At 39.4% G+C, this 14,766-nt stretch overlaps 1 protein-coding gene across 2 annotated transcripts in view; it reads right to left on the bottom strand.

The window, feature by feature from the left end:
- The window catches only part of UBE2F (ubiquitin conjugating enzyme E2 F (putative)), a 53,320-nt gene that overhangs the window by 27,377 nt on the left and 11,177 nt on the right, over positions 1–14,766 (bottom strand). For both annotated transcript variants that reach the window (XM_058839883.1, XM_058839882.1), the window contains exons 5-7: positions 9,652–9,719; positions 6,169–6,239; positions 2,360–2,417 (exon numbers count right to left, since the gene is read on the bottom strand). In XM_058839883.1, the coding sequence (XP_058695866.1) occupies positions 2,360–2,417; positions 6,169–6,239; positions 9,652–9,719 (197 nt within the window). The remainder of the gene's footprint in view (positions 1–2,359; positions 2,418–6,168; positions 6,240–9,651; positions 9,720–14,766) is intronic.

Below are 14,766 nucleotides of genomic sequence, written 5' to 3'. Positions count from 1 at the left end.
ACAGTAGCAGAGTAACAGCAACAGCATGAAGTCATATGAGGCATTTAAAAGCTGGTCTTTCCAGTGACATAAAAAAAATCTGAGAACAGAATGGAATTAAAGCCATCTATTTGCTTTATGCCTGGGAAACATTCATTTTGACCATCACACCTAAAAACAGGAGAAAAGCAAGTTCAGACACTGTGAGCCAGGCCCAAAGTAACTGCAACAGTCTCCAGCTTTGTGAATAAGCTGTTTTAGAGAGGAAAATATGCAATAAAATGATACAGAACATGCCAGAATGGAGACTGAAAGGTAATTAAGCTCTTGCTGCTAACTCATGTTTAGCTACAAAGGACTGGATGATGACACAAAGATCAGCTGGAAAGCACTGCAGCAGTGTTCACACAATCCAGGAGACCAACCACTACCAAAAATTATCTAAGGGTTTGGGATTCTGGGGCGTTTCTGTGAATTAAAAAAGGTGATTTAAAAAGTGTATATATAGACAGGCCGGCAAGTTAATGTTTTAAACCTAAATGTTTTTGAGGCTAAGAGCCCAACTCTGCTCAGAATCTGATTTTAAAAAAGCATCTAATGCAGGAATTCAGAAATAGCACATTCATTAGTGCCTTCACTCACACACAGGCTGCTCTTCACAGTGGTCTGTGGAAACGTGTTCCCAAGCACAAAGATGGGAAAAAAAGATAAAGCTCAACACTTGGTAACCTGAAGAGAATTCAATTATGAATGAGAAGACACCAAGTGCAAAAAAATGCTGGGAAACAAAACTCAGCTGGGTCTTTCCCCCCCCCTTAAGAATCCTCCACACTGTTAAAAATACACCTTATCACGTAAGTTTTACAGACAATTGAGCAGATTTTCATTTTTATTTCAGAAAGTTTCTTCATATTTCTAACACTAAAAAAAAAAAATATTAAAAAGGTCACAGCAGTTTATTTAGAAGGATTTTTCACATAAGAGCTCTGCTGCCACCACAAGGATTCAGAAATGAGACACAATCAAAAACTTGAGCCTCCTAAAGGGTTAAGCACACAAGCTCCATGCATCTGCATTCAGCATGGTTTGTGCATGAAGCTTCTCATATGTATTCTAGATTTGAATGGCTTTTTTAATGCCCTTGGAAACAGTTTCTGTGGCAGAAGTACATGCCCCCTTCTCAATTTAAATCTTTAGGAGTAGTTCAGAGTGCTTTATTGGGCAGATCTGGGTGCTATTCCTCCAGAAAACCAGTTTGACTTCATATTATTGAAAAATGAAATACTGACTTTGAAGTCCACAACAGGCCAAGACTGGACTTCTGTCCACTGTGCTTCTGTGCAAATTCTCACTGTTCCCCTTCTGGTGATGAAAAGCTGTAAAAAGTGAGCTCACAACTGTGGTGCTTCAATGTTAAAAAAAAAAAAATCCAAGGAGGACATTTGATTTGATTCTTTTCTTTCTGAAATTTAGCTATTACTTCCTTTTCTCTTGCTGAATCTTTCATTTCAACAATCACAGAAAAAGCTCCTTTTGGGTTTCTTGTCCACTTATACTAATTTTTTAATGGCTGAAGCTTAAAACTTGTAGCCTAAAAACTCTCTCTGAATGAAAACACAGGGACAGGAGCAGAACTAGTTAACATTAATAACTCAGTGCCTTGATTTAACCTGAGATAGCAACAGAGACACAAAAGACAAAACAAAATCACACCAACTGATGAAAACAGGGAAAGACTGTTTAAGAAAATCCACAAAACAACACACTCATTTTACCTCCAGAAAGTCACATGCTCACCTCAGAAGAGATTTTACAGATGAAGAAAGTCACAGATCTCATTCACAGTGCCAAAAAGCAAACCAAGTATCAGATAAAGGTCATTCTCAATTTGGTTTTTGAAAGAGACAAACACCTGATGTGTACCCTTTATGCACTTAATGTTGTTAAAGCTCTGGAAGAAACAATTCTGGCAGCATTCCTGGGAACAGCAGCAACAGGAAGATAAATTCCTGCTCAGTGCTCTGCACTGACTTTGTCAGGAATACCAATCCCATGGAAATTACCAGGGTTATGGATTGCTGTTCACAGGATGCCTGGGTGAAAAGCAGCACACCTCACAGAGTGAGGGTTCTCAGAGTCACACCAACCTCCAAAACCTTTGATCAGATCAGGAATTGTGCAGTCACACTAAAACTACCAACATTTCTACAATCAGAACTGTACCTGCTCCACTGCTGCCACCAACACTTGCTGAAAGACAAAAATCCCACTTCAAAAACCTGCTCTTGAGCAAACCACAAGAGCTGTTTCTTTCCAAGGCCAGGAAAGGATTTTTGAAGATGTATCTAGTTTGATAGACACATCCAAAAGGAAACAGTACCTTTAAGGTTCTAGTTGGGGCCCAGCCAGTGCCATCAATTGAGTGTTCTCTCAATAAACTGCAAAAAAAAAAGACACACATATTATACAGAGCAACTTCTGCTTAAAATGCCTTTGTCAGAAACCTCCTCAGAAAACATTAGGAAGTAATTGCAAGATAAGATCTAATTCTTGCACTATTTATATCCAGGTAATGGAATTTTAAACCGCAGGAGTTGGGATGTCTGCCTAAAATTACCTTCTACATACTGTCATTACAGAACTCCCCATCTGAGCTCAACCTCTGTCAAAACACCTGAATTATCTTCCTCCAGCAGCAGACAGTGACAGAAACCCTTGTGACAAGCTCAACACTGAACTCTTTTTTTATTCCCTGATGCATTTTAGAACATGTTCATCTGTGATGAAGAGACAGCACTGCAGGATGACCCATCTCTCACCAAAACTGGCACAAACCAATGCAAAAAAAGGGTGTTTTGGGGAGGGATATTAGCAAAGAGAGGATCATCATCTATTCTGTGAAAGAACTTCAGCTTCCTATAGGTAAAGGTAAGTAAGTGGAAGAGTTTTAGTCTGTCTGCTCCAGAGGAAAAACTTCCTTATAAAACATAACCTGAATTTTAATATGAATATTAATATACAAAATACAGAATCTCCTATATGCACACATCCAGTAGAAAAATTCCATATGACCAGTGTATAATGGTATATATTAAGCCCAGTGGAGCTGCTGATGTATTTGCAAGTAGAAACCATTGAGGTGTTCAGGCATTTCTGGACCTTTCAGATCCAGCTTCAGAAGTTATGAGCAGGAAATATACTGGGGATCAGAGCACAGCTGAGAAATAAACTGAAGTCTTGTTCAGAAAATGAATGAAAATGTCTAAAAAACTCCTTGAATCATCATTTCACAATCACACCTTCCTCTGTAAGGAATAATCTAAAACTGACAATTTACACAACAAAGCACAAAAATTCACCACCAGCAGCAGCTTCTGCTACTGAAATGACAGGGTTAAAGTGAAATAGTCTTAAACTATTAGGTTTTAGCAATTTCCAGGGTGACATGTAGTAAATAATCTTTAAATTACAGTAGATGACTAAACCATACAGGTTATGTAGTTATTTAATGAACTTGTCAAGTTTTTATCCAAGGAAATTCAGTCCTTGTTCAGTGCAGAGATCCTAGGAACAGAATGATCAACCTGGACAGGCCCATTCCACCTTAACTGTACTGCTCATCTCATTTCTGTGCTTTTAAAAAGATAAAATATGCCATTACCACTTATGCAACATTAAAAATAACATCTTGTGGCAGCAGTTTGTGCCCATATGACAAAAGCAAAAGCAAAGAAAGCTTGCTTTTTGTCTGCTCCTTATCAAGCTGTATGACAGTACTTCCATCTGCCTCTCCATACACCTCACTGTGAAATTCCAAGCGAGGAGGAAGTTAACACATAAACTAAAATGATAAAAATATTCAGTGACAGAACACCTGAGCATGAGCTAAGCCTCATGAACAGCTCTGCAGCTTCCCAAGGCCTCAGAGATCTCCTGGCACATCTCCAGCTGGGGATACCAGGGCCAGGACTGAGGAGATACTTTTACCTCTCAGAGTACTCAGGCAGGAAAGCAGTGAAGACAGAAGTGTCCCTTTGGCTTCATACTCCTCATTTGCTGATAGAATTTGCTTTTAGAGCAGCACCCTTTCTTCCACAGACTGGGAATGATCATTAAGCCCCTAAACAGAACCTTTGCCCAGATTTAAGGAGACCTCCCAGCCTATGACTACAAATCCTTGTATCTGGGCTCCTATGGACAGACTGCAAAATCACTGCTTTTCAACTTTCAGTAACCAAAACAGCCACTGATGTGACCAGTCAAGCTTTCAGTTCAACAGATATCTTATTCTGTGAGTAATTCCTGCATGGAAGAAAGCTTTGAGGATTTTTTTTTTTTTTTTTAATACACACATCCTAAAGAGATCTTTCAAAAAACATCTCCTGAAGTGGGAACTGCATGATTCCAGAAAGTGTAAAACCTTCTGAAATTCCAGCTGACCCAATCTGCAGCTTAAGTGACTACTATTTACTGTAGGGACTGAAGATCAATCCTAGAAAAACCTCCATGTTTTCTATCCACATGTGCAGTAGAGGTGATACCCAGACCTAATTAGCATCCATCATTAATAATATGGTCCAGGGTAACTGGAGTCCATAAAGCACAGAAAAGTCCCATTTTTCCTGCCCCCTGACCACAGCTTTAACCATTTAGAATGTTTTAATCCAGGGATGATTATCAAACCAACACATACCACAGCACCAGGTACGTGGGGGGAAACCATTGATGAAGATGTTTTTTCTGCTTTTAAAAATAACTGAGGCTATTTTAATGCAAAGACTCTTGGGTAAGTTGATTGCAGACACTATACATAGAATGCATTTTCTAACAGGCATAAAGCAATTAAGTTATTTTAGTTTTTCCATCTAATGCCAGACATTTCCAAGGTCTGTATGTTAAGGCACCTGACAATCCAAACTGTTTCAGTGTGGATGCTGAAAAGATGCCTTCACTTCATTAGAATTATGATGCTCCAAACACCACATCCATCTCTTATAATTAAAACCATTTAAAGAGATGGAAAAGTTGTGGCTGTCCCATCCCTGGAAGCGCTCCAGGCCAGGCTGGATGGGTCTTGGAGCAAACCTATCTAGTGGAAGTTGTCCCTGTCCAAGGCAGGGCGTGGAATGGGATGAGCTTTAAGGTCACTTCCAAACTCAACCACTCTGGGATTTGATGAATGTGAGGCTTTATTGAATCTCAGGAAATGCTGTGTTATAGCTGGAGCTTCAGCTTTGGTTTGGTGCCTGGTATTTGTTGCTCCCTGGTTCAAACACTTGACTTGCCTAAGAAGGGCAATTAAAAACTTCATTTTCACCAGGACTTTCAACACAGCACACAAATGATTTTCCATCTAGAGGAGAAAATCAGCTTCTTTTTCAGCGCTGTTTTGCTACACATAGTGACAACCATGCTGGATTTTCAGAACAGCTTTCAATCTCACTTATGGGCTTTGCTTCTGCTTCATCTGCTTTTTCTTCTGTGTGCCATTAACTTGAAAAATGACAGGCAGGCTTCTCACTTCTGTTTCTGTTTGGTTTCTGGCCAATTTCACCATCAGGTATTGAGGATGACATTGCAAAGTTTCACAAATTCATTTGGAAGAGGAAACATTTACTATCAAGGAAAACCACCCAGCAACAGAAGCCTCTCACTCTGGCAAAGCAAAGCTTTCAGGTTTCATATCCTGACTTGACCCCAACCCTGCTTAGTTATAACTGGCACATGTGTCTTATCAGTGGCTACTAAATATTATAATTAACAAATGGCAAACAAAGAATAATTACTGTCAAAGTTTAACAAACACTTTTTTCCCTTTTTGAAGTATAAAGGATTTTCAAGCTCTTAACACACTTGGGCATTAAATGGTAAAGCCTCAAAACCTCCTTCTGGGCCTGAGGATGATTTATTTACGAGAGAAGGAAGAAAAAACCCAACTACATTTTGATTAGGCTGGAGTTTACATTTTTACCCCAAGTAGAACAAAATACTAAGTCTGAACCTGAAAAGTCGTGCTCTACACGGTCCCTACAGCACAGCAAGAATGAGGCTTCCAGTAGTTTTTTATGTTCCTTAAAGTTACATGCAGAATCAGCAGAAAAAATACTGTCACGACAGTTCCATCCAATATTTCATCAAACAGAGAAACCTCCAAGGTTAAAAAAAACTCTAACAGAACGTTGTTCCTACCTTAGGCAGATTTCTCCTGTCTCTGTAATGTTCGGGTGCCAGATTCTTGTCAAACATTTTACCTTTGGAGGCTGCCAGGAGAGAAAACAAATTACTGTGTTATCTTTAAGATAAAACCCTGTTATAACTCATAAAACAGAAACAGGCAAGTATATTTGATATTCACAGCCTAGGCTTGTATGTTTAGGGCAACAATACATAACCTAAAGAGTCAAACCAGGTTTCTCTGCCCTTTTAGCTTTTCTCAACTCTTCATAAAAACCAGGCTGGTATTAGGCTTTTCCTTAGAAAAAAAGAACTTTTAAGAAAGCCAAGAAAATTTACTCCTTCAGGAAAAACACCCTAAGTCATTCAGTTTCCTCATACTTAACTATTAGGACAATCATTTAAACCATAAAAACTTCACCCTTCACCAAGGCTTGTCCAAATCAGGGATTTGTTAAAGAACAGCAGAGGACATAATGGTAACAACTACACCAAATAAATAACTTTTTAAATACAGACCCTCCTGCTCACAACTGAAAAGGAATGCATCAGAGCTGAATCTGAGACACTAAAATGCCACAGGCAAGATCACCAAATTTCTGAATTTCATAGTAGTGTTCTGAAATACAGATTTTTAAAGTACAATCTCCTTTGCTCTAGTTTTGTGAAGTAAATAAAGAGTGAGACATAAAAATTTCAGTAGCTTAGCAACAGCACGTTGTTCCATCCCTGTTCTTCACATTAGGACTTGCAGCTTTCAATCAGGCAGATTATTTCTGATAGGAAGTGTCCTGGAATCCATCAGCACACACCAGCACCTTGCAGAACTTCAATTAAACCACATATTATAAATGTGGAGCCATCTCCCTCCACTTTTTCCAATGATGTCCTCAATCAAGAGGCAAAATAACTCAAAGAGCTTTATTTGCATGACAGCTTCATGTGTTTTGTCTCATTTTGTTCCCAACTTCCCATTACCTTTTTAAGAAAATTTTTTAATTAACACTCCTTGGAAAAGGTAAGAAAATATGCATGGCACTGAGACACCAAAAACATACCTAAAAGAGATGTTCTAGAACAAAAACACTGACCACCACAACAAATCTGGGATTGATAATGCAGGTTTTGCCCTTCCTCCACTTTATTTCTGTGCAGTAACTCAAGGGACATTAGTCATGGCATTATTGAACATTAAGTGGCTCACAGTCCAGGAGTTTTTGACCTCCAAAATACCTTAGAAGTTTTTTAACAGCACAAGCTTTTCAATTAGCTACACTTTCACACTGTTTTCAAAGATGGTGTCTAGTTCTCAAGCTAGGGAAAGCAGCAGAATTTATTCCATGCCATTAGATCAAGATAAAAGAGGAAATTTCTACCATATGCACCTTCAAAAAAGGAATGTATTGATGAGACTAAAAAACACTTTCTAGGAACTCCTTTAAAAAAAAATCCCCAAATCCTCACAGTGAATTAACTGGTGCCTCATTTTTCGTACTGTGGAAACAAAAGAATTCCTTTAGCCTTTCAAAGTGATTTTCATTGCTAAAAGTTAGAAAAACCCTCTCCTGACAGTAAGACAAAGGTGTTTCTCTCTCTCCTTTTTCTCATTTAGACATACAGGACAACTGCAGCACTACCATAAAATCTATCTTCAGACAAAACTTTTCCTTGCAACTTGTTCCAAGTCATTTTTGAACCTTCCCCAGGCTAACAAATCTGAAGATTTCCTCAGGGTGATGTTTCATTTGAACACCTGTGACACTCTGCACAACAAAGCTCCCAAAATCCATTTATTTCCTTGCTCAAACTCCTCCTTCCCCTCAGACACCACCAGCAGCACGCACAGGTAGATCCAGCCTCAGCTGGGGGACACAGCAGTGACCACATTCACTTCCTTCTCCATTTCCAAGCAGCCACCTCTGCTCTGGGATCCCTAACTTAAAATTAAGTTTCACTTCTTAATAGATTTGCCCTCTAAAAGGACAGGTGTACCAACAGATCTTACATTTTTTTTTAAATTATGTATTATTTCTGTATGTAATTTGATCAGTATTCTGTAGCTGTAACTCTTCACTAGTAAATAAATTTACCTAGAGAAGGAATGTGGCTCCTGAGAGAAATCTGGAATCAATGTTATTTGAAATGTTTTCTCTAGACACCAGCTAGTCCCAAAGCATTCTGCTAAATCACCCTGCAACTGCAACTCCAGATTTTCTTCCAGTTTGTAAAAAACATAACTCCCCCAGGAGGCCCTAATGGGGATACAAGTTCCTGGGGGTGAAATAATGTCCAGCCCTGAGATATTTCTTACCACTTTCCACCACCAGTTTCTGAAGAACTTTGAGACTGGCTGGAAGTGAACACTACACAGAGTGAAGCACAGAGTACAAAATTTTCCAAATTTTTCCTCTTTATTTATTTTCTGCTCCTCCACTACATCACAATTCCACATATCCACTCCTTTTGCTGTGCAGAGGTGTGATATCCCAACCTTGCCTGTGTGCTGAAAGCCCTGGCAAGTGCACAGAGCTCTCCTGAAAACCACAGCCTCAGCATAACTCAATATTGGGGAGCACACATTTGAGTTAATAACCTGACCCAAATCAAACATTCAACCTCCTGCATTTTTCCAAAGCATTTTATTTTTGTATTGCATGAGAGGTGTTCAAATTTAAAAATATTTTATTAACATTTGCTGTAGATTTTCCTGCCAGTGCTGGGCAGGGAACCATAACAAACTAGAGACTTTTTAAGTATGAGAACTGAGAATCAAAAAACTCAGCTCAAGATTGAACTTGAGCTCTCCAGTTAATGCACAGCAAGCACTTTCCTGCAGCAGTGTTAGGTGAGCAACTGGAGTACAAAAACTAGAGGAAATAAAATAAGTACAAAAAAGTTAGTAAGGGTGACCCCTTGTCATAGTATGAAATTCTTTGGTAAAGTTAAGGGGAACTTAAAACATCCCACAACCAAACCCACACAACTGCAAACACTACCTAGTTGTGCCTGCAACTACTACACATAGATAATGCTGAATTTAGGCTCAGCACAGCTGAGAGGAACCAAAGATCCTCTCTGAAACTCTTCCCCAGGATCCTCCCCTACGCATTCTTCAGCCTCTCTGAAAGGACTCTCAACTACCAGCACCAAAAGACAACAAAGCAGAAGAATGGAGGGGGTGGAAATTACAGGACTGTCAACTTTTTCCTTTGGTTCATTTATTTCATTCTTAGATATATAACTTTTTAATGAGAATAATCATTAAATCCCAGTCTCATGAATAACTAACAGGAAAGAGCAGAATCTAAGCCAGAAGGGAGGACACTCAGGTCTGACTCATCTGCACTTCCAAGAGCTTCTCCCAGACAGTTGCAGTGACTTATTTTATTAAAAGACAGACAATCTTTTCTCAGTCCCAATGCCAGGTTCCCCCTGAAGTCCTGTTACCTGCAAAGAAAATCTAAAATGACAACTATGAGACTAAAGACAAATACTCACCACCATATTGTAGGCATCAGGAACTTCAGTTTCAAACTGAAACTTTCCCCCTTGGTAATAGCCCTCATCTAGAAAAGGGAAAACAAGGAAAATAGTTAAATAAGATAAAAGCACCAAGATTAAAACAACAGCACAGGGTTAACATCAAATAGTGGTTGTACCACCAGCTGACACCTAATCCAAGGAATGTGTGAGCATCGTGTCTTTCTGCATTCCCAACATTTTCACAGCAGAAATTCAAAGTCAGGAGAGCCAACAGTCCAAGAAAAATCCACCATTCTGATCACAGAAACAGGGGTGCTCACCTAGAGGAACCTTGGACTGAATTTCTCGCTGTAGGAAGAAAATCCTGGCACCTGGCAGACAGTACCACATTAGTGACCCTTGGAATGAGCTGGAGAAATCCTCCACTTGCTAATGCATTCCTAAATCCTGCTCCAGGGCTGAGCACATCTTCCCAAACTTGTGCTGGCACTCATGGTGAGGAGTATGAATGATGTCTGCAAGAGCATTGTTTCAGAGTGTACTTCAATAAGATCAAGCAGGCTCTTTCATTGTAATTATCTTAATATGATGTATCAGCTAGGAAAACATGTCTGCTTCTCTGCCAACCTCAGTACTGAATTATTAAAATGGCTAAATTTTCCAATATGACATATTAAAATATCTACTTACATTTAACCAGGGCTAATGGAATGGGATGACAGTCAGCCTGCAACTCTTGAAATATCTGTGCTTGGAAGCTGAAATGCTTGCAAGTGATCTGAAATGCATCTGGCATTGCTATTTCTGAGGTTTCTCATTAAAAAAAGGGTAACAGGTACCCAGCCCACACTGGGGGTTTGAGACATCTGAGGGATGCTCTGGCTTAAACCACCTTGAGCACTCCAGCCCCACTGAAGGCCAGGAGGGCTGGTTAGCACTATATGATGCAGGTTTTATATATTTCTTAAACCTACACTGCAAAGAAATGTTCCATGAAATAATCCATAGTTTACAGAAAAACTAATTTTTTTATTATCTAGCTTGTTCCAAATGACAAAAAAAACCCAGCTTGTCTACTGTAGGTTATCAAAATCCTCTTTCAGGTTGCTGTCTCCTGATCTTTTCAAATCCATTCTCTGTTCCCACTCCAATTCAATTCTGAAGTCTGCTGGATTTATTAAGCAATTTTAGGCCTGCTATGCTTTACCAGAAATTAAAGAGACATGCACTGATTTTTATAGGAAAAAAGATAAAAGCATTTCTCTTTTCTTTTTAAATATACAGAGATAAAAACCAGTAAAGCAAGCCATTACTGAAGAACAAGAAGTAAGAGGTGAGGTTCACTCATACCCTTTGGTAAAACTGTTACCTGTCAAATGTGCAATACACTCAGAGTGAGACACTGTTCCAGGAAGGAACTATTGGAAAAACGGTCCAGTATCCCCCAGGAGCTCTAACACCACATTTATCCAAGAGAACACAGACAGCTGACTGCACTTTATCCACCATCCAGCACTATAATACATTTTAACCAAGTGTCAGGAATTATCACATTTCCAAGTACAAAAGTTATTTTCCTTGGCTTAAGTTCATTAGTTCCCTGATTTGCTGGACTTGGGAGCAAAGCATGCAGCAGCTCTTCACATTCCACCCCTGCTAAAATTAAATAAATGCCTCCTGATGGATGTATCCACATGTGTCTTACATCAAAGAAAATCCCCAGGTTTAATGAACGCTCACTGCAATGGCTGTCCACCAGAAACACTCAAGAACTTTCAGATCAAGCCTTCCTCCAGGACCATTTAATATTCATCATTGCCCTCAAATTACAACTCATTTTATATTTTGGTTTTACCTTGACAGCAATCACTAATCACATTAACACTAATCAAAAACCACACTGGGTAAGCTCCTGGCTCTGCTGTCAAATAAGCAAGGACATATTTTACACAATTATGAGAGCAAAACATCTCTCCTCCCCCTCTTTTAAACAATTCTTCCTCTGGGTTTGTAAAACAACAATAAACTACTCATTAGCAATCACTCAAATACATATTAAAAATTCTGGAGAACCTCAGTATCCAGGCCAGAAATCTTGTACTGCATTAACAAGATAACCCTTCACAATGAAATCATCTTTCAGCATCTCAAGTAAATAGGTTCTCAGACTGGGAGAGAAATCCTCAATTTTTTTAGGCATGTAAAAGTGGTGGGAAAAAAGTTCTGGCAGAGTTAACAGTGAGGAAAGAGCTATAAATAAACCCATCAAATGAAACAGCCTTAACACAGTTGAAGTTGGCCACAGAGACTTTAGCTAAAAAGGGAGTATGTCTGAGCCACTGTTTTCCTCCTACTGCTTAAATTTATGTCTTCAAGCTGTATTAGCAGAGCAAGCATCCCTCCCACTTCAGTCTCAAGTTTCATTACCAACAACCTGACTAATCTTAGCTTGCGTTTGTAGGGTGTTTTAATGCCTGAAAGTGCTCTGAAAAACACTTAACCAAATTATTTCCTCACTTTAGAAGAAAATGCAAGATAATTAGGGCAGGCCACAAAGGATGCACTTTGGATAGCAGCTCCCTGAATCAGCCATGCTCAGCCATGCTCACCAATATTTGTGAGCATTTCACCAGAAAACAGGGTTTTTATTAAACCCCTTAGTGTGGCACTCAAATATCCACACCAACCCCAGACTTGCCCAGCAGCCTGAGAACTGCAGGGAAATTGCATTTACTGCACTTACTCTTCTGGGTTTTTTCAAGTATAAGCTACCTAAAGTTACCTCCTTTATTTTTTTTCCAGGTCATTACCATGTTTTAGTCCTTCCTCAGCTTCCAATTTTGTGCTCCAAATACCAGTGCAGCAAGCCTGGATTCTAAGCATCCATCGCCTTATTTTCCCTAGATTTTAATCCAATATGATACTAGTGCAAAAATAAGAACAGAGGCAAGTGGTGGCACAAGGGTATTTTTCAAAGGCAGAACAACTGTTTCAATGACAAAAGCAAAGAGAAGCTTCAGACAGCAGAGAAAACCAGCAGTGCCCGCCTTGGGGACACGGAGTTTTGTCTGCTGCAGCAGAAAAATACAAATCTTAGCCATTTTCTAGCATGTGCTGCTAAATATTCACTGAGGGTGCACTGCAGAAAGCTGGAACATACAGGGACTGGAATTTCTTCCATTATGTGAAAAAAAGCAGCCACCCATATCAAGGTTTTCTACAACATCATTTTAAATGAAAAACTTCCTGTGATCAGGATAATTTTTGCAACATTAAATACTGGCTGAGAAGGATTTTTACAAGAGGTGCTGAGCAAGGGATCTGAAATGATTTCTGCTCAGTGGTCAAGTTTCTTTTCTTATTCAAATTAGTCTATATGTGAAAGCCTAAGGAAGCTTCTTTTACTGTCCTTTCAAGACCAGCCACATTCAAAATGACTGCATAGAACCAAGTCAAGATTCATGCAAATACTGTTCAGACAATACAAGAAGAGTTGGCTCAAACCTGCTTGAGCCACAAAATTTCTGTGACAACCACTCTGCTGCCTCAAGGAAAACTAAGATTCAGTGTACACTAGAGAAAACTTCAATATTTAAGAGAGGCAGAAAACTACAAAGACTTTCTTGGTTTGTGCTGTTTTCTGCCTTTAAAACACTAAGCTATAGCTGATCACAAGATTCTACACCTGTAGAATGAACAGCTGAAAATAGATGTTTACTTGGGTCAGGCTGCAACTGCAGAGACTTCAGCTGTGCAGCTATATTTAGAGTAACAAAATGTTAATTAAGATCATCTCATTGGCAAGATCATTTCAGCAACGAAGCTGGCACAAAACCCATGCTCTGCATTCAACAGCTGGTTTCTGCCTGCAGCATCCTGCTGCACAGCAGCCAACAGACAAAACCATTCCTAGGATTTAAACACCTTGGAATTAGGACAGCTTTTTCATACATCACTCATTTGTACAGTGATGCTCTTGTCAAGTCAACTCCCTTCCAAAATACAATTAAGTGTCATCATGTAAAGTGAAGGGCATTTGGTGCAAGCAGAATTAACACCCACCAAATAAATATGAGCACAACTCCTACACAGGATAACAGGGCCAAGGTTCTAAATTAGCTCGTGCATCTATTTTTAATTGAATTGACAAGGGCAGCCTCACTCCTTTTGCCATCACAAAAGGGAGCCACATGAACAGACATGTTAACAGAGACCACCCAAAATTTCTGCTGGAGGAAGAGCCAATAAACAGCAACAGTGACACCTAGTGCTGCTCTGGCTTCAAAGTGCTGGATTACAGAAACATTCCAGGCTCTCCATGAAGTGCACACCGCTGTTTCTCCAGGTTATACACCAGGATGACTGACACACCTCACCCAAATTCTGCTGTCACAAAGCATCTACAGAAAATGGGCACCCACAGGAATGAGCTGGCAGGGGGCCACTGAGCCCAGCACACCTAACTCGAACCACTCAGTGCACTGCACACAGCAATGCTCTCATTTAAGCAGCTGCACAGTCTCAAACACAAGAAGTATGTGACAAGTTTAAATAAACTTCCATGCACATTCATCCATAAAACAGAACCTCCTATTCTAAAATGCAGAGAAAACACAAATTTCAGGTGGCTATTAAGAAACTTATATGGAAATGATAGTTTATGAAAATGCTTTTACTCATCAGCCTGCCAGCAAGAGCTTCACAGGATACTTAAGTTGTGTTAATAAAAAAAAAAAAAATCTGATTTCACATATTTGAACAATCAGACTCAGATTCCTCCTTGCTAAGCATCTTCAGACATGCCTAGGATTGAAGTTTTCCAGCAGTGTTATACTGGCAACTTCTCTTTACACCTCTGCAGAACCAAGCAACCAGTACAAGGGAACACACAACCTAACAGGGCTGTAATGCAAAAATAAATCAAGGTGGTTTGAAACTGGCTGAGAGGAAAAAAATTCTCAAAGTAAGCTAACAAGTATTTCCTAACCATACTCATTTTTGAAGGCCTTTTTACTGGAATCTGGTTGTCAAAACTCAGCCCAGTTTCTTCATCCCATTAATAAAATAATTACTATAGTAGCCAGACTTTCTTTGACTCAAGGATTTATTGGAACTCCTCTTCAAATTACA

This window comes from Poecile atricapillus, chromosome 5 (genome assembly GCF_030490865.1).
Source record: "Poecile atricapillus isolate bPoeAtr1 chromosome 5, bPoeAtr1.hap1, whole genome shotgun sequence".
Lineage (NCBI taxonomy): Eukaryota > Metazoa > Chordata > Aves > Passeriformes > Paridae > Poecile > Poecile atricapillus.
This window is presented reverse-complemented; position numbering and strand designations above follow the sequence as displayed.